Raw genomic sequence first — 20380 nt, forward strand, 5'->3', positions numbered from 1 at the left:
TAAGTTACTTCTGTCCCTAAAATTAACACTTTGGATCTAGTCACCCTAATGCCCACAGTAGATGCAGTACTGTGTTGCACTGATTACCTACTGTTGACAGTAGGGGGCAGTCAAACACTGGTTTGACCACAGGGGAACTAACCTCGCCTCCAGCCTCCAGGCACATCTCGCGAGGCGTAAACACACCATTGGCCCGCCCACCCCGGAACTGTTTTTGATCAGATGAAATGAAGCAACAGAACAAGCACAGTAATATTTGGACTTCCCTGTAAATATTTCAGCATTTTTATTATTTTTGTATCGGTTCACTGTCTCTTGGATTTCAAGCTGGCCTTTGGTGGAATCAACGTCCCAGCTGTGCGGACAACAACAATTCCCCGTGTCCAACTCTCGCTGACTCAGCAGTCAGGTGTGTGTTCTTCAGAGAACCATGTCGGCCAAAACAAGTGTTGGTAGGAGCAAAGACAACGGTGAAGTTATTAAAAGTCATCACAAGCAGGCGTTCGAATGCATATCTCAGGCACTAAGGATCGATGAAGACGATACAGGTGTGCTCAATATATGTTGTGTGTCATTGTCTGTATGTCACTGTCCTTTTTTATGTCGAGTATTTATTTTATTTTGAAAACAAAACGCCTGTGCCTGGTGGTCTCCGAGGCTAATATGTCTGTGGAATGCTAGCTTTCTTTATGGAGATGCACGGGGAAGCAGTTATACACTTACTAGTCCATGAGCCAGACAAGTTTTCATTACGAAATGAGTGGGCAAAACCATACCTATATTAAATTGTTTAGAAGGTCAATATAAGTAAATTAATATATGATAACACTTCCACAGGAGCAGCTTTTTCATATTTATCACACATTTTGTTATTTTCACCTATATACATGATGGGTGAATAGGATGAAAAAAATCACTAGTGATCACCATGAAACTAGTTGATTAATTACATGAAAACAATGATTTATTGTATTACAAGTTTTCTGAAATTGTATATTTAAATATGCAAATTAGGCATTATATAGGAATATATGCCTGATTTTGCCTTTAAATGAGGGAATATTCAATGTCCATATAGTAGCCAATGTATCATCTAACTATAAATGCAAAGTCTCTGTGTCTGTACAGCTGTACGTCTGTAATACATGTCACACGAAAACCGTTCGCCCCACCTACTTCAAATTCGACACACGCGTTCTACACCCCCACAGGGAGTGCAGTGCCCGGTGTCGAGTTGGTCGGACCCATGGTTGTCCAGAACCGCCACAAAAGGCCTCTGCCCGGGCCACAGCTGACATCACAAGGCCTCTGCAACTCCATATTTGGGCATGCCTAAATACGGGTTCGTCCCACCGACTTCTGACATCTGCATAGACCCCATATTTGGCCATGCCTGACAAAGATGGGCATAAAAGGTGATACTGCTGACATCACTTCTGACATCACCATGACTTGACCAGCTCAACAGAACGATGAATTGGCTAATAGATGGCAGTTACAGATCACCTTTTTTACATGCCGGATGTGCGTGACGCACAACAACGTGCACAGAGAGATAACGGTCGAATCCGCTGGTCAGACAAAGCACGAGATGCACGCCTAAAGCTGCAAGATCTGTGGTTGGTGTCAATGCAGGATGCACTCTCAGTCCACGGCCACGCATCACCCTGTGTCCAACCAACATCATCTATCCATTCACTCTGCCCCACCAACAGTTTCCAGTGAGACCCTGCTTCGGCATGACTGTCAATAAGTCTCAGGGCCAGACACTACACCGTGTTGGGGTCTTCTGCATGAGGAACTTCTTCAGCCAGCCTGGTGTCGAGTCGGTCAGACCCACGGTTGTCCAGAACCGCCACAAAAGTCCTCTGCCCGGGCTCTAGGCAGGGCCCCTGCCCAGTGATCCCACGGGCACTGGCCCGTGGGAGCACTGGTAAATTCAGTCCTTTATTTCCGAGTCAGTCAAGGCTGCCTCTGTGATAATCAGGTCCTCTTCTTGGGGTTGGTTATTGCATGGATCATTTGTGTGCAGAATTTTGCATTAAAAAGCCATTTAAGCATATATGAAAGTATTGAATAAGTAAAATGACTATTCCAATCAATTACCCATACTTGAATTATGCAGAAAGGTGTGATTATAGGTCTCTACACAATAATGGCTCAAACGTTTATCATATATTTTTGTAAGAATGTGTGTGCAGGTAATATAGGGGGCCACATATTCAATGCATGATAACGACCACTAAGCTATGTGTATGCAATGGTTATCATGCCAAACTGTGAAGTAGAGATGCACAACAAGTCAAACAAATCACACCAGCTTTGCCCACCGATTTGATTCTATAGCTATGGCCCTGGCTCGTGTTATCACACTATAATAGTGTTTCTGATTGTATCTCTAAACAAAACAAAACGTACAAACACATGTTACCACTCATATTAAAGCTTAGAATGGTGAGCAGTTTTCTATAGCCATTAGGAAAACTGGAATGTTGGTTCTTAGCACACACTTCCAAAATGGGGATATTTGCAAGCCTTATTTTAAATTTCTGTGTAATGTGTGTGCAAAATACTGCATTAAAAGCCCATTTAAGCATATATGGAAGTTTTGTGGAAGTAAAATAACCATTCCAATCAATTCCCCATATTTGAATTATGCAGAAAAGTGGTTTGATTGGTCTCTGCACAAAGTAAGGTTCAAAAGTTGATCATATATGTGTTGTCACAATTTGCATGTGGCAATATAGGGGTGCATGTACTCAATGCATGATAACTACCACTAAGCTGCTAGTCTGCGATTGTTATCATACAAAAATGTGAAGTAGAGATGTACAGCTAGTCAAAAATTCAAACAAGAATTTGCCCACCCATTTCGTAATTAACGCGCAAATTAGGGGGGTCTGGCTCATGGACTATACAGTGGCACATACAATAGCACAACGGTGTTATTATGAGTGCAGTTTGTCCATCAGCAAACAAAGAGAATCTCTTACACAGTCATATTTATGCTTTATTCAGTCAGTCACTCATGTCATAACTTCATGCTCTGTGGAATGGCAGGTGTGAAGGATGAAGCTGTTCAGTGGTACAAGAAAGGCATCGCTGAGCTTGAAAGGGGTATTGCAGTTGAGGTCACCGGACAAGGTGATGTATGAATAATGAATTAATGTATGCAGCTAGAAACAACAGTACTGTCTGTGTAGGGCTGCTACAGCACCTCAAAGGCCCTTAAAACAAGGCTCCAGATCTCCCAAAACAAACTGGTCAGGCTCCTACTTGGCCTCACCCCCCGAACCCACCTCACCCCTACCCACTTTGACAGGCTGGAATGGCTCAGGGTCGACGACAGAGTACAGTACAGCATAATGCAATGGGTCTGGTCCACAAGATTCGATACACCACCAAGATACCCATGTACCTGTCTAAATACTTCCTTAATGTTAATGAAGTCCACACCCACAACACCAGAGGGAGTGCAACAAACCATGTACAACCCAGATTCGGCACAAACAAGGGACTAAATTATTTTCGCTCCTATGCCACCAAAATGTGGAATGCCCTACCAACAGTCATTAAGACATGCAAATCCCTTGACTCCTTCAAAACCGCTCTCAAAGGGCTCCTACGGATGGCTGCAATTCGAAACTGGCCCCCGTAAAATCTGATCATTCCCCCCCCCCTTTTCCCCTCACTGTATGTTTCTTTTCCCTTTTTACCTCCTTTATGATGAATTCCTGTTCTGTTCTTTGACTATATAGAAGTGTCTATTTGTACGTCTAAAGGTTTTGATGAATTGAACATGGTGGACCCTCTTGTAAACAAGTGTAATGCTTAATTGGGTCGTCCACGTCCACTCACAGTTAACATGCTTTGTATTGAGTTTGTGCTTGAAATGTACTGTAATTCTGCAAACTGTTAATACATATTTCATTTATCAATCAATACTGTCTGTAGGGCTGCTGTAATGTGAAATTTGCTCTGTTTCTTTTTAGGAGAGCAGTATGATCGGTCGAAGAGACTTCAAGATAAAATGGTGACTAATCTTACCATGGCAAAAGAAAGACTTGCACTCTTGGGTAAGTGAGCATGGTGGACACTGACAGGCTAGCCCCGTCTGGAACCTCACCCTCCACTGTCAGCTCTGAGAAGAGGTTCCTTCCGTGTCACTGTCAGGATATCCTTCCAAAAGCAGTGGGCGGAAAGCCATTTCTCGATGCTAACGGAGGATGGAAGGTGAGGTTCCAAACGGGGCTAGACGGTAGACACAGGCCGGCTTAAAAGAGTAAGTAGCCTTGCCGAGCCATGAGGCCCATAGGGCAGGAGCCTATCTCCTGTTTCTGTAGCGTGAGGCAGCTTGATGTACAAGTACACCCCCTGGACATGACGCTAGTATGTCGCAGGGACTTACCCCCAGTCCAACCCTTGATGCTGAGTGTCAAGCAGGGAGGCACTGGGTCCCATTTTTAGAGTCTTTGGTATGACCCGGCCGGGGATCGAACCCCGACCTCCCAGTCTCAGGGCTGACACTCTAACCACAAGGCCACTGAGCTGGTCGGCTTAAAAGAAGTGTTGAAAAAACAGTTGACGGTGATGAATACCTGTGATGACTACCGGTACCTACCTTATGCTAAATGATATCCCTGGGGTATTCTGTCAGACAGAAATCACTCACTTTTGGACCTTAGGGTGAGGTACAATAGTGATTTATGCACACCACATAATGCAATAACGGATCTCCACAAACACGGTTGCCTCCATCCAAGTCGTGAAGGATCTTGTCTTTTATGTATGAATGAACGTCTAACTCACACTACATTCCTGCAAAGCCGTTCACCTCGTCGTGACACACAGTCCCACACTGACATCGCCAAATACATTCAGTACTTGTGAATGGAGTTTGACCCCATTTCTTTATCTACTAAGCCTAGGTGAACAACCCTTTGATGATACCTACCTGATAGATGCCGTATTCACTATTTTAAGTGTCACTCAAACATAAACTTAAATGGCCTTCAACGTGCAGAGGGGGGACGAGTGCTTATTTATGTAAATCCCATTTCTGTGAAAGTTCAGGATGCTAGTGTCACCAGACCAAAACGTTTTAAATGTCTTGTTGACATTGTCTTTTTTATACAGAAATTAATTTAGCTGACCTTTTATTGTGTAGGTAGAGGATTGTCGAATACACTTACACTAGACGTAATTCCCTTAGGAAGGCCTTCCTCCATCCTTTGTTACTGATATTAAACTTATAATTTCTTATTTAAGCCCTATTTTATACTTTGGTACAATGGTGTAGCACGGTGAAAAATGCTGATCTACAGGCTCAACACGTTGCGACTCGCGAGGAACTATAACCTTGTTGATTTGCCATTTGTGAACCATTTGTTTTTTTTGTATAATGACATGACATTTTGTATAATGACATACCCAAAATAGGGATGCCAATTTGTAAGTGGTTAAATAAATGGTTGTTGGTTTTTGTGAATTGTAAATCTTGCATCATTGCAAATGAGGCCTTCTCAAACAGTTATTCAAGATTAAATAAAGAATTAATTAAACATTTATGGATTCCTGAAAGAATGCTGCATTGCTGCCCCCAATAACATTTAAACGTATCTCCTTTCACAGAAGCTGCACTGGCATCTAAAAAGAAAGGTTATCCTCAGAATGTCTCACCCCAGTCAAAGCCGGGACTGAAAGGCCAGACTGGAGCAGGCGGTGCATGCATCAAACCCTCCACTAGTTTCAGACCAGCTCCCAGAACCTGTGATGTTAAGGTGATGTTAGTTTTTTTAAACCATCAGCTGTGTAGCATACAGTTGGGTCAATTGCTTTTGGTAGGTCATGGATTTACATGTGTGTTAATATTCCTCAAGGTTACACCAAGAGTGGGAAAAGTAAATGGAAAACCTTCAGCTGTGAAGCAGCCCAAAAAGACGGACATGAAAAACTTTAAGAATGTGGACAGCAAATTGGCCAACTTGATTCTTAATGAAATTCTTGACAGGTATTTATGAGGGAGGCTCTTCTTACCACATTTAATGGGGTTTTAATGTCCTGACAGTGAAACTCTCAGCATTATTAAAGAAGAAACAAACTGCAGCTACTGTACAGTATATAATAATTATTATTATTATTTTCCCCCCCAACACAGTGGTGTAACAGTTTGCTTTGACGATGTTGCTGGGCAGGATTTGGCCAAGCAAGCCCTTCAGGAGATTGTCATCCTTCCTTCAATAAGACCAGAGGTAATCACTTAAAGATGGAGTGCCGTGATTTTTTTCCACCCTAAAACATGATCATCAGGTCTTATTGTTATATAAGGAGGTATCATTTTTTCAAAAAAGTGTACAGTATTTGTTAAAATGTCGTTTTTATATGGGCACGGCCACCAGTTCATTAAGTTTGCCTGATGGGTGGTGATCCACCTGAACTGAAGCCACACCCACAGCTGTAGTTGTATGATAAAGGGGGAGGGGTTAGGGGAGGGGCTGATAGTGTGATGTCACTATATTACTGTTTATTTCATTGGCCCGTTTGACTGTCAAGGGTTCAGCCTCCAGGAAGAAACCCTAAATACAAAGTTAATACACCATTGCACATAAAAACGACTCCAGGGTGTCTAATGAAGTACTGTCACCTCATAGACACATGGAAAACTGGAAAAATACAAACATTGTGGCACTCCCTCTTTAAAGAATAAAGACATATTGTAAAATTCTGTTTGGTAGGCTGGTGTAATTTGTACCACACAGCTCAAAATCTTAGGCTAATTCAGTGTTGTTGCTTTATGTTGTCACTTTAGCTGTTTACTGGCCTGAGAAGTCCAGCACGTGGGTTGCTTTTATTTGGTCCTCCAGGAAATGGAAAGACCATGTTGGTAAGTTACATGACATTTCCAGCTCAAAATGGCAACATCAAAATGATTGTACACATCCATTGTGTATTTAGACACTTGGCAGATATTCTATGGATGTTATCCTGCCAGTAACGGGGTGTCATGCCCTTGATTTCATTGTCGTTTCCTTTTAACCAGGCTAAAGCAGTTGCAGTGGAGTCAAAGGCTACATTCTTCAACATCAGTGCTGCCAGTTTGACCTCTAAATATGTAAGTTAACACTTGAAAGTGTAGGTTTTGTATGTAGGACTCCACAGTAGGCTTCAAGTACTGTGAATGTAGGGGACAAACGTCATAATTGTCTGGTCTTGCTATCGCCATCACAGGTGGGAGAGGGTGAGAAGCTTGTACGAGCTCTGTTTGCTGTTGCCAGGGAATTACAGCCTTCGATCATCTTTATTGGTTAGTGTTCATCTGTTCAAATGCTAACAAAATATACGTTTTCTTTACTTCTAGTGGTGGTAAGTGTAAGTATCTTACCACCACCAATGGCGGTTGTGGGTTCGAAAGCACTGGTCCACTCCATTCCATCCAGCTTCTGTCGAGCATCTATACGAACACAATTGGCCCATGTTCTGGGGAGGGGAGCCGGGCGGGGAAGGTGTGTCTGCATGTATTCCTACAGGCTGGGGCAGCACCTGTCATCAGGGAGTGTTGGGCGGGATGAGTAATAATAATAATATTAATAGCTCAAACTTATATAGCGCTTTTCTAAATTCCCAAAGCGATTTACAAAAATACCAGGATCAGACTTTATTCAAGAGAACAAAAACAAAGCAAAACAAGTACAATACCAGTGCATGGGCTACAAACATAAAAGGATAAACAAGGGATGGGAGGACATCTAGAACGAAGTGGTAGAGCGAAGGCTCTACGTCCTCCCGGTGGGGGCTCCTCACTGCCACGTGAGTCAGAGGGTTTACAACAGCAGTGACGACACAGACATGCGTGTGGGGAGGAATTAATTGGCATAACGACAAAAAAGAAGAAATATAAGTGAAGATAATGAAATAACTAATTTATATTTCTTATTGTTTTTGTTTTCATACAGATGAAATTGATAGCCTGCTTTGTGAAAGAAGGGAAGGAGAACATGATGCTAGTCGTCGATTAAAAACCGAGTTCCTCATTGAGTTTGACGGGGTAAGAAGACTTAACACATTAAACCGAGTTCCTCATTGAGTTTGACGGGGTAAGAAGACTTAACACATTAAACAGAGTTCCTCATTGAGTTTGACGGGGTAAGAAGACTTAACACATTTGCCATCCGTTGACCATTATTCGCATGGCAGCCATTTTGCTCTTAGGCCTGACTCACACCTTTACAACAGATTGATGTATAGCTGATGCATGAGACTTATTGACTGATGCAAGCTCACAATTAATTTCCAATGGGAGTCACATGGTTTGACACAACATTTTTGTTGTATGAGGGGGAGGGGGGCAGTCGAAAAACACAGCCGAAAGCCGTACAACAAAAATGTTGTGTCAAACCATGTGACTTCCATTGGAAATGCATTGGGGCAAGATGTAAACAACCCCTTTGTTTACATCTAGCATCCAACAATGTTGTATGCTAGATGGAAAGGTGTGAGTGAAGCCCTAGGAAGCTGCCTGAGTATACTGTGTATATCTCGTTTGTGTCCGAGCATAGGCATGGTTACGCCCCGCCTGCCTCTGATTGGCCTACCGACACTGCCCGTCTTGTCTTGACTGTCCTCCGAGGTGGATATAGCTATGCTGGATAGTCTGATGTCTTGACTGTCCTCCGAGGTGGATATAGCTACGCTGGATAGTCTGATGCGAGGTTACTCTGTGGAAATAATACAAGTACGGTATGATACAAGAGAACTGTAACTTGTAACGTTTATTTTTGTAGAAGAGGCAAACTAATATTGTTTATGCCGTTTGTTTTGAATAAGTGATTGAACATGTGTGTTCTAAAAAAAGTATTTGTGTTGATTATTGTCATTTATTTGTATACAGTGTAAACTTGAAACATTATTGTACTGTAAAAAGGTCTCTTTTGCCTTCATCTTTATCCTTTTTAGTATAATAGTATTAGTTTACTATAATTAGGCCTAGTTTAGTACACGATAATCAACACTAACACTTTATTTAGAACACACCCAAATCAAATCATATAGTACACCGTACGTGTTCAATCAATTATTCAATCAAAGCTAACACTATTATTTTGCCTCTTCTACAGAAAAACGTGCAAGTTAGTTACAAGGCTACATTCTGTCATTCTCTTGTATTTCTCACCACGGAGTAACCTCGCATCTCGGAGGTCAGTCAAGACGGGCAGTGTCGGTAGGCCAATCAGAGGCAGGCGGGGCGTTACCATGTCTATGCTCGGACACAAACGAGATATACGCGAGTATACTATAGACTAGAGTGTCGCAGTCCCGCCCCCTTTCATGACGACAACAGGCCCAGGAAATAATTCCCCAAGTATATATTTATTGAAGATCTGTAAGCCTCGAACAAAGCCAACTCAGATCGTGACAAATCATGACAAACAAACAAATAATTAGAAGGAAAAAAAGGGCAGGGTACAACACTTTCTTTGTTGTATTTATTCTTTGTAATTATTTGTTCGGCCCAAAATATTGTTTTTGTTGTCATGATTTGTCACGATCCAAGTTGGCTTTGTCCGAGGCTTTAAAGGTCTTTAAATAAATACTTCTTGAAATGTCTATGGGAAAAATGCATGCAGAATTATTTCCTGGGCCTGGCGTTGTCATGAAAGGGGGGTGGGGCTGCGACGCTCTATAGTCAGGGCAGCTGATGCTTTACATTGAAATCTGTATGCATTAATCACATTCTTTTCAGGAGCTTTGTTATTTTACTAGTGACCTATGACATGCTTTCATGAGAGATCTTGGTTTTCAGGTGCAGTCAGGAGGAGATGAGAGAGTGTTGGTAATGGGAGCTACTAACAGACCTCAGGAGCTTGATGAAGCAGTACTCAGGTACTGTACATACATACATACATACATACATACATACAGTCATACAGTCATACAGTCATACATACATACACAGTCATTCATGTTATTCAAAGATGAATTCACAAAACTATTGCACAGCTATTGCGGCGGCTAAGCATCTACAAATAACCAAAAACCTTGTTATTGTTCCATCACTCACAAAGGGTGAAATGCACCTTTTTAGCTGCCAACTCATCAGCAGAACTGGTGCTGGTACCATCAGTACTGGCCCAATTCAAGCACCTTTTGTAATGCAGTGTTGTTCATGAATAGTCACATTTCCACCAGACGTGCAAATTGAAAAGATTTGTTTTAGAACAGTCCATCTGCTCAACCAGCAGACATTAGTGTGGAGTCAGTCAGTCATGTAAAATATTTTTTTCTGGACCACAGAGCACCAACTTGCCAACGGCTGAGTCCATTGGCTCTAATAAAAGTATGAGATTTTATTACTACACTGTAAAGGTCTCCACACACCGGGCGCGAATCGGATGCGAATTCGGATTTTTAGCGGCGTTTCTCCATCGGTTTTCCGAAAAACGTGGCCGGTGTGCAACCACCTTAATTGTCCATTTTCAGTATTATTATAGGCATACATAACAGCTCGGCACCAGCTCCACAAACTCCTCTGTGACAGTCAAAGATGCATCAGCACATAAATAAGTAGTCTGTTACAAAGCCACCATTTATAATTTGCCACATGGATAACTGCAATCTGCAAAAAGTAAAAAAGCAAGGACAAATTGCACTTGTGTTTGTGCTGTAATATTAATTGCAGATTTAACTCAATATCGTTTTTGAATCAGACCTTAACCCATTCTGGGCGGGAACCACTTTTGGTGTTTTTAGCTATTGAAAAATAGCAGATCTACAAGCTCATAGCGTGCCACCGAGTGGCGCGCTACGAGCTTGTAGGTCTGCTATTTTTGAAAAGTCGCGAAAATGTGGTGCAAATCTTTGGATATATATTCTTTTAGAGCGAACGTTTTTAACTCAAATCGTTGCTTCCGGGTGGGGGGGTCCCTGGAACAACATATTTTCAGATGGGGGGTTGGCGGCCAATTACATATATATTTTTGGGGGTCCTTGACATGAAAAGGTTTGAGAACGAATGACACAAACATGGATTTAGAAGACATTTTTAGAATCTGGTCTCAGGTCTAAACGGGTTAAAGCCTATATAGTTTATTTCCGTGTAAGACAGAATATGGCTCATGTCTCACAGCCCTGGGCATTTATATGGTCTGCTCGATGCATTGGCTCCCTGTCAAAGCTGTGACACATTAAGGTGGCGATGCACAATGTATTGTTTAATGTAATTGTGAAAATGTATGTGCAAGCGACTTCAGTCTGGTTCATTATTTTCTGTTTATCTTACAGGCGCTTTGCAAAAAGAGTGTATGTGGCCTTACCAAATGAGGAGGTAACTATGGAGTAGACTTGTGTTTTGATATTACTGATGAAACGTGCAGTTATTGCAGTGTCTTTGATACCTTTTGAAATCTGAAAGGCGAAGATGTTTGACTATATACGTATATAATTCATATGGTGTGGTTTCCCCATTCTCAGACAAGATTCAAACTGCTCAAAAACCTTTTGGGAAAGCATGGGAATCCACTTAAGGAAAAAGAGATGGGCCATTTAGCAAAGTGAGTTCCAGTCCTACATTGCATGCAACTACTATTCTACGTCATTGTGCTTTCATTTTTACATTTGTGTTAATTCTTGGACATTTTGCTTTTTAGAGTGACTGTGGGTTACTCAGGAAGTGATCTGACTTCATTAGCCAAAGATGCTGCACTTGGGCCAATTAGGGGTAAGATTAGTTGCCGTTATTAGCCTAATCGTACTTATATTCTGGCTTCTTATTGAGTAATACAATTATCTTTCACACAGAATTGGGACCAACACAAGTCCGGAACATGGCTGCTAGTGAGGTGAGTTGATAAAATCTCAAAATGTAAAAAAAAAAAAAAAAAAAAAGGCCAACCAAATTATACTATTTATGTGTAAGAACAACAGGGTCTTTGAATTCATATTGATATTGTGGTATGACAAACGGCTAGTACATACAGCTACCAGAGGGGGGCGCCACTCAACCTCAATATGTTCCAACAGCAGGGACATCAGCTGTTTACAGACACAATACAAATCTTGATTGGTTTTAAGATTGTTTTGTTATAAAGTTGGACAATTAATCCACATAAGCCCTATATACTTCATCATATGATGAATAGTGAAAATAGGTAATCTACAAGCTTACGTTAAACTTTTGAATTTGTCAACCCTCAAAAAAGTAATATAGGGGTTTAAGTAGTTAATAAGCTGCTGCTCATATGAGCATGCTGTTTAAATCTGTAGTTGACTACCATAAATGAAAAATCCTAAATGGATTATTATAAATTAGTTATATTTAATTAAGTGTGCCCAGTTTGTGCAAAAGGGTTTACAACACAAATGTTCAGCAATTATGCAGCCATGTTCATTTCTATGTGCAGGTGCGGAACATCCAACTTAAAGACTTTGAAGATTCCTTGAAACGTATAAAACCCAGCGTCCACCCACAGACTCTTGATTTGTATGCACGGTGGAACAAAGACTTTGGTGACACAACAGCTTGCTGAGCTAAATAAAGCTGCAATCGGTAAGTTCAAGTTGCATAATCCTACCCGGGATTCGAACCCCGGTTTTCCTGCGTGGGAGACCAAACTTGTACTACTCTTTCAAGAGAAAATCCCTGCTGGGCCAGGGGGGGATATTGTGCTTATGAGCTTCAAGCAGTACTACTTGCCTACCTGAGATCATAAAGTTGAAACGCAAATACTGTCTTGGTCTTCTGTGTAGACTGGTACTGCCTTCCCAACTATTTTTTGAAAGGTTTTAAAGTTGTAGCTACAAATTGAATATTAGTAATATTATGAGAGGGAGCCAATGGTGAAATGATGTCCTGAAAACCTACCAGTGTTTAAATTTAACATGCAAAATTATCCCTGTAACCAAATGTGTCCACATTTATTCCATAACACAATGGAAAGCAGTTGCAGTTAAATGGGGAGATTTCGTTGTTGTCACATTCCAATATTCCAATAGTTGATGGCCAAGCTTAACAAGAGCAAAACTATATTTAAATGATTAGGAGTTATTGTTATTCCTAGCAATGATGAATTCAAGTGCAACATTTAAGGTGTTGCAGTGAGCGGTAAGGTGGTACGTTTTTGTTTTGAGCTTTTGTCGTTTGCTGTATAGTTTGTATAGTTCTGGAGTTTGGCTCAGTGCTGTATATCAATATCTAAGATGTTTAGTTGATAGATCCAATCGTTCCTTTTCACACAGTCTTTTCTATTTTAGTTTTGTTTTCGTGTGGAGCTTTTCTAGCCTTTATTGATAGAGACACACAGAGTGACATTAACCCATTTTGACCTGAGATCAGATTCTAAAAATGTCTTCTACATCCTGACAGTTTTCTGAAAAAGCTATGTTTCTATGTCAGTCGTTCTTCGATTTTTCAAAAATAGCAGACCTACAAACTCGTAGCGCGCCACTCGGTGGCGTGCTATGAGCTTGTAGATCTGCTATTTTTCAATAGCTAAAGCATAACATAATGCTAACACCAAAATGGGTTAAATCAGTACAGTAGAGTGGTCCGCAGCAGACGTCTGCTCGGCCCGGAGGTGGAACCAGGGACTTTCTGTCAGGCATTAGAGCCTCTGTGTTACACGCCCTAGCCAGCGGGTTACCCCCACTGTCTTTTTGTTTGTAGTGAATTATATAAGTTCCCTTCTTAGATAGACTTTGAGTTCATCCCAGACACCACATTCATCCCAGACACCTATTAGTTTCAAGAGAGAAGGTAATTTACTCCTCCTATATTTCACCAAGGTGTCATCATAAAGTAGGGCTGAACTAAAACGCCAGTGCCTTATACTGTAGACCAGGGGTCCTCAATAGGCAGACCGTGGTCCACGACCGGACCGCGAACCACCTCTCTGTGGACCCTTTTTTTCATTTTTTTTAACTTGACAAAATAAAAGTGTTCTTTGTGCCTCAACACAATACCTCTCATTTGCTGTGAATTTTTGGAGGGGGATATTTGTGAAACATTTTATTCCATACTCTGCACCCCAGTATTGGTTGGTTGGGAGGGGATCCGATTTGTATAAGCTTGCCTGCGTGGCATGGGACCGGACCTTAGTCTTTTTCAAAAATTATTAGTGGACCTTCAGCATTTCTAGTTGAGGACCCCTGCTGTAGACTGTGGAACACCAGGGGGTAAGTAACAGTGATATGGTCCGAGATAGGTCCATTTGTGATTGAATAGAGCATCACAGTCCCGCCCCCTTTCATGACGACGACAGGCCCAGGAAATAATTCCCCATGCATTTTTCCCATAGACATTTAAAAAAGTATTTATTTAAACATCTGTAAGCCTCGAAGAAAGCCAACTGGGACTCGTGACAAATCATGACGACAAATACAATATTTGGGGCCGAACAAATAATTACAAAATAAAAACATGCATGTATCGCGTGTCATCGTACCAAAACCTAAAATAAAAACATGCATGTATCGCGTGTCATCGTACCAAAACCTAAAATAAAAACATGCATGTATCGCGTGTCATCGTACCAAAACCTAAAATAAAAACATGCATGTATCGCGTGTCATCGTACCAAAACCTAAAATAAAAACATGCATGTATCGCGTGTCATCGTACCAAAACCTAAAATAAAAACATGCATGTATCGCGTGTCATCGTACCAAAACCTAAAAGAAAAACATGCATGTATGGCGCGTCATCGTACCAAAACGATTCTCACGGAAGACAGTTGACTTGCCATTAAATAGGTTACCCGTTGCAATATTATTACGTCACAACATCATTGACCTAAATGGCGTTATATCAACAATGATAGTATAAAAAAAAGGTCAGGCTTTTTCATAAATTACTTGTGGAAAACGTTAGTTAACCCATCTAGGCCTGACATCTAAATAAATAAAAAAACGTTCGCTCTGAAAGAATATATATTCAAAGATTTGTGCCACAATTTTACGATTTTTCAAAAATAGCAGACCTACACTCGGTGGCGCGCTATGAGCTTGTAGATAAAACTCGTGATAAAATAGGCTGCAGCTGTTGTTTTCCGCAGCTGAGCAGTCAACTTTTCACTGCTGTTTGGAATCCTTGAAGGTCGGGAAACAGTTTCCAGGAATTACATTTTGGGCGGCAAGATGTGTCGTCGTTGTCGTCGACCCCCCCCCCCCCCCCCCCCCCGCACAATCGGAAGCACAGTAAGCACAAAAGGTTTTCAAAGAGATATACCTGCCAGACGAGTAGGATGGGTGATTGAGGGTCGCACTCTACGCGCAACGGCCAATCCTGCCCACTAATGTGTTTGGTAATTTACTCCTCCTATATTTCACCAAGGTGTCATCATAAAGTAGGGCTGAACTAAAACGCCAGTGCCTTATACTGTAGACCAGGGGTCCTCAATAGGCAGACCGTGGTCCACGACCGGACCGCGAACCACCTCTCTGTGGACCCTTTTTTTCATTTTTTTTAACTTGACAAAATAAAAGTGTTCTTTGTGCCTCAACACAATACCTCTCATTTGCTGTGAATTTTTGGAGGGGGATATTTGTGAAACATTTTATTCCATACTCTGCACCCCAGTATTGGTTGGTTGGGAGGGGATCCGATTTGTATAAGCTTGCCTGCGTGGCATGGGACCGGACCTTAGTCTTTTTCAAAAATTATTAGTGGACCTTCAGCATTTCTAGTTGAGGACCCCTGCTGTAGACTGTGGAACACCAGGGGGTAAGTAACAGTGATATGGTCCGAGATAGGTCCATTTGTGATTGAATAGAGCATCACAGTCCCGCCCCCTTTCATGACGACGACAGGCCCAGGAAATAATTCCCCATGCATTTTTCCCATAGACATTTAAAAAAGTATTTATTTAAACATCTGTAAGCCTCGAAGAAAGCCAACTGGGACTCGTGACAAATCATGACGACAAATACAATATTTGGGGCCGAACAAATAATTACAAAATAAAAACATGCATGTATCGCGTGTCATCGTACCAAAACCTAAAATAAAAACATGCATGTATCGCGTGTCATCGTACCAAAACCTAAAATAAAAACATGCATGTATCGCGTGTCATCGTACCAAAACCTAAAATAAAAACATGCATGTATCGCGTGTCATCGTACCAAAACCTAAAATAAAAACATGCATGTATCGCGTGTCATCGTACCAAAACCTAAAATAAAAACATGCATGTATCGCGTGTCATCGTACCAAAACCTAAAAGAAAAACATGCATGTATGGCGCGTCATCGTACCAAAACGATTCTCACGGAAGACAGTTGACTTGCCATTAAATAGGTTACCCGTTGCAATATTATTACGTCACAACATCATTGACCTAAATGGCGTTATATCAACAATGATAGTATAAAAAAAAGGTCAGGCTTTTTCATAAATTACTTGTGGAAAACGTTAGTTAACCCATCTAGGCCTGACATCTAAATAAATAAAAAAACGTTCGCTCTGAAAGAATATATATTCAAAGATTTGTGCCGCAATTTTACGATTTTTCAAAAATAGCAGACCTACACTCGGTGGCGCGCTATGAGCTTGTAGATAAAACTCGTGATAAAATAGGCTGCAGCTGTTGTTTTCCGCAGCTGAGCAGTCAACTTTTCACTGCTGTTTGGAATCCTTGAAGGTCGGGAAACAGTTTCCAGGAATTACATTTTGGGCGGCAAGATGTGTCGTCGTTGTCGTCGACCCCCCCCCCCCCCCCCCCCGCACAATCGGAAGCACAGTAAGCACAAAAGGTTTTCAAAGAGATATACCTGCCAGACGAGTAGGATGGGTGATTGAGGGTCGCACTCTACGCGCAACGGCCAATCCTGCCCACTAATGTGTTTGGTAATTTACTCCTCCTATATTTCACCAAGGTGTCATCATAAAGTAGGGCTGAACTAAAACGCCAGTGCCTTATACTGTAGACCAGGGGTCCTCAATAGGCAGACCGTGGTCCACGACCGGACCGCGAACCACCTCTCTGTGGACCCTTTTTTTCATTTTTTTTAACTTGACAAAATAAAAGTGTTCTTTGTGCCTCAACACAATACCTCTCATTTGCTGTGAATTTTTGGAGGGGGATATTTGTGAAACATTTTATTCCATACTCTGCACCCCAGTATTGGTTGGTTGGGAGGGGATCCGATTTGTATAAGCTTGCCTGCGTGGCATGGGACCGGACCTTAGTCTTTTTCAAAAATTATTAGTGGACCTTCAGCATTTCTAGTTGAGGACCCCTGCTGTAGACTGTGGAACACCAGGGGGTAAGTAACAGTGATATGGTCCGAGATAGGTCCATTTGTGATTGAATAGAGCATCACAGTCCCGCCCCCTTTCATGACGACGACAGGCCCAGGAAATAATTCCCCATGCATTTTTCCCATAGACATTTAAAAAAGTATTTATTTAAACATCTGTAAGCCTCGAAGAAAGCCAACTGGGACTCGTGACAAATCATGACGACAAATACAATATTTGGGGCCGAACAAATAATTACAAAATAAAAACATGCATGTATCGCGTGTCATCGTACCAAAACCTAAAATAAAAACATGCATGTATCGCGTGTCATCGTACCAAAACCTAAAATAAAAACATGCATGTATCGCGTGTCATCGTACCAAAACCTAAAATAAAAACATGCATGTATCGCGTGTCATCGTACCAAAACCTAAAATAAAAACATGCATGTATCGCGTGTCATCGTACCAAAACCTAAAATAAAAACATGCATGTATCGCGTGTCATCGTACCAAAACCTAAAAGAAAAACATGCATGTATGGCGCGTCATCGTACCAAAACGATTCTCACGGAAGACAGTTGACTTGCCATTAAATAGGTTACCCGTTGCAATATTATTACGTCACAACATCATTGACCTAAATGGCGTTATATCAACAATGATAGTATAAAAAAAAGGTCAGGCTTTTTCATAAATTACTTGTGGAAAACGTTAGTTAACCCATCTAGGCCTGACGTCTAAATAAATAAAAAAACGTTCGCTCTGAAAGAATATATATTCAAAGATTTGTGCCGCAATTTTACGATTTTTCAAAAATAGCAGACCTACACTCGGTGGCGCGCTATGAGCTTGTAGATAAAACTCGTGATTAAAATAGGCTGCAGCTGTTGTTTTCCGCAGCTGAGCAGTCAACTTTTCACTGCTGTTTGGAATCCTTGAAGGTCGGGAAACGGTTTCCAGGAATTACATTTTGGCCGGCAAGATGTGTCGTCGTCGTCGACCCCCCCCCCCCCGCACAGTAAGCACAAAAGGTTTTCAAAGAGATATACCTGCCAGACGAGTAGGATGGGTGATTGAGGGTCGCACTCTACGCGCAACGGCCAATCCTGCCCACTAATGTGTTTGTCCCCCTCTTTTTCAAATGGATTTGAAAATACGACGGGAAAACATGGGATTCCCGTCTCGCGTACCAGTGGCACATGTCCCGCGGACCGGTGGTCGGGAACCTCTGCTCTATACCGTAGGGCGTAGGTGAATTGGCACCAATGCCTCCCTTCAATTGGCTGGCCAAGGGCTAGGCGCTGTCCATGGTGCTGATGTTTCAATCACCACAGACCTATGCTCCCCTCAGATCCTAAACATCTCCACACTCACCCCTGTGGAGATCCAGAAGAACTATAGTATGAACCTGTTAAAAGTCAACGACTAGGCAGTGGGCGGTTCATTTTATCTGCAGTCAAAGGTGGCGCGGGCCTGGAGTGTCTAGACAAGGAGCTCAGCATTCGGTTATAGGACAGTCAGCAGAAACATTTGTGACTAAATTTGACTGAGGGACTGCCGTTGGATTTTTTTGAATTTTCGTTTTTTCATGTCATATGAAAGCAGGGAATCATAGCTTCAAATTGACATATTGGTTGTTCAGTTTGACCCTCCAGTTTTGGAGACATGGCTTATAGAGTAATGTCTTGCAGAGAAACAGCGAGTTGAGAAAACAAGCTTGAAAGGTTCACTTCTGTGGTCTCTAACATTACACCTAGCTACACGTTTAAGCATTTATTTCATATTTACATGTCGATTTCAGCTCTGACACTTATTTCAGACATGCTCTAGTATGTGAAGAGTCTGCCTGTGCTATTAACTCATTTTGAAAAAATTAAAACAAAAAAAAGTTTTTCTCTGGTGAAAAGCTGTAATTTGTGCGATGGCAGTCTCTCAGTCAAATCTGGTCACATTTACAGAAACCGAAGTATTCACCCAACCCTTCCCTTCCCTTCCCCATCTTCTGTAAATAATGACCTCAATAAAAAAAAATCTTAAACTATATATATATATATATATATATATATATATATATATATATTCTCCCAGGTTTACGTCACCCATCATGTGATGAATGAATTTCAGTAACATCGAACTCTGAACTAATGTGTTTAATGATTTCTGTTTTGGGCAACAAACAAAAAAAAGTGTTTTGCTTATTTTCCTGAAGCTCATAAGCCTGATATCTCCCCTGGCCGTCACTGAGCTGCAGTGACCTCTCCATCGAGAGAGGACCTAAAACTTAAGGATTGCAGCTTTAAGGCATACAGTTGGGCCTAATACCGGTAATGTGTACAGCATACAAAATCATTGCTGGTAATATAAATATTGACATAATTAAAAAGCTTTTAAAGCAGGGATTCGCTAATTCTGATGATTTGTTTACAGTTTGTATCTTGTGATAAAGGACTTCTGCAGTCATGTCCTACAATGATGTCAACTTTATTTTTTAAACATGCCATGCAAAAGTGTAATTACCGTCTCTTGCCTCAAGAGGACAGCACATTTCTGCAACCATGGCATAACCCACTTGGATTTAAATTATTTAATGCGTTGGTGAGGTTTTTCTCATCAGATTATTTCATCCTGTTTACTAGTTCCATTGACTAGTATGAACATAATAGCAAAAAGTATTTTCCAAATTACGCCTAATTTTAATAATTTGTATACCCTGGCCTATAACACTGAACAGCACATGTGTATTGTGTTTGAAGCTTGCAGATACAGAATCAATGATCTGAGTGTGGGCTCCTCTAATTTCATTAATTTGCCCACCCAACATTTTATTTTTTATTGTACATTATTCAGTGGAACAGAATATCTTTTAATAAATTATGTTAATGCCTGGTGTAAATTGTAAAAAATAAACACAATATTCAAACAGTATACATTCAGTACAGTCCATTATTTGTATGAATGCAGTCTTTCAATGTGTAAACGTTAACGATAGTGTATAGGGGTTATCTACTGTGCATTCTTGGATCATGGACAAAAGAACTGTTCTTTCTAGCTGTAAGTGTATTGACTTTGCTTCCCTATTGTGGCCTCAGGCCAAATCCTGAATCAATGTGAGGTTTGGTTATGGTTTTAAACGGAATGTACTTAG

The 20380-nt window shown here is 41.2% G+C and overlaps 1 protein-coding gene across 2 annotated transcripts; it reads left to right on the forward strand.

Moving 5' to 3' along the window:
• Positions 1-229: 229 nt before the first annotated feature.
• On the forward strand, positions 230-20160 carry LOC306930949 (spastin-like). Of its 2 annotated transcripts, XR_013790941.1 has the most exons (17): positions 230-548; positions 3061-3144; positions 3993-4076; positions 5632-5780; positions 5880-6010; positions 6158-6251; positions 6809-6883; positions 7040-7111; positions 7228-7303; positions 7953-8044; positions 9800-9879; positions 11278-11320; positions 11467-11546; positions 11643-11713; positions 11794-11834; positions 12396-13174; positions 13527-20160. XR_013790941.1 is itself a non-coding variant. In XM_079512074.1 (16 exons), the coding sequence occupies exons 1-16, from the start codon at positions 431-433 to the stop codon at positions 12519-12521; spliced, it is 1416 nt and encodes a 471-aa protein (XP_079368200.1). In that variant the 5' UTR covers positions 230-430; the 3' UTR covers positions 12522-20160. The 2 variants fall into 2 exon arrangements, 1 of the variants encoding a protein (XP_079368200.1); XM_079512074.1 differs by having other exon boundaries at positions 12396-20160.
• Positions 20161-20380: the final 220 nt, after the last annotated feature.

Source organism: Electrona antarctica, assembly GCF_951216825.1.
Source record: "Electrona antarctica genome assembly, chromosome: 10".
NCBI classification, from domain to species: domain Eukaryota; kingdom Metazoa; phylum Chordata; class Actinopteri; order Myctophiformes; family Myctophidae; genus Electrona; species Electrona antarctica.

Excerpts from the sequence above, each read along its gene's own strand:
- LOC306930949 (XM_079512074.1), top strand. The coding sequence starts at position 431 with ATGTCGGCCAAAACAAGTGTTGGTAGGAGCAAAGACAACGGTGAAGTT. Across the intron at positions 6,252-6,808 it reads TTCCTTCAATAAGACCAGAG|CTGTTTACTGGCCTGAGAAG; the intron begins GTAATCACTTAA and ends TTGTCACTTTAG. Across the intron at positions 11,321-11,466 it reads TGGCCTTACCAAATGAGGAG|ACAAGATTCAAACTGCTCAA; the intron begins GTAACTATGGAG and ends CCCCATTCTCAG.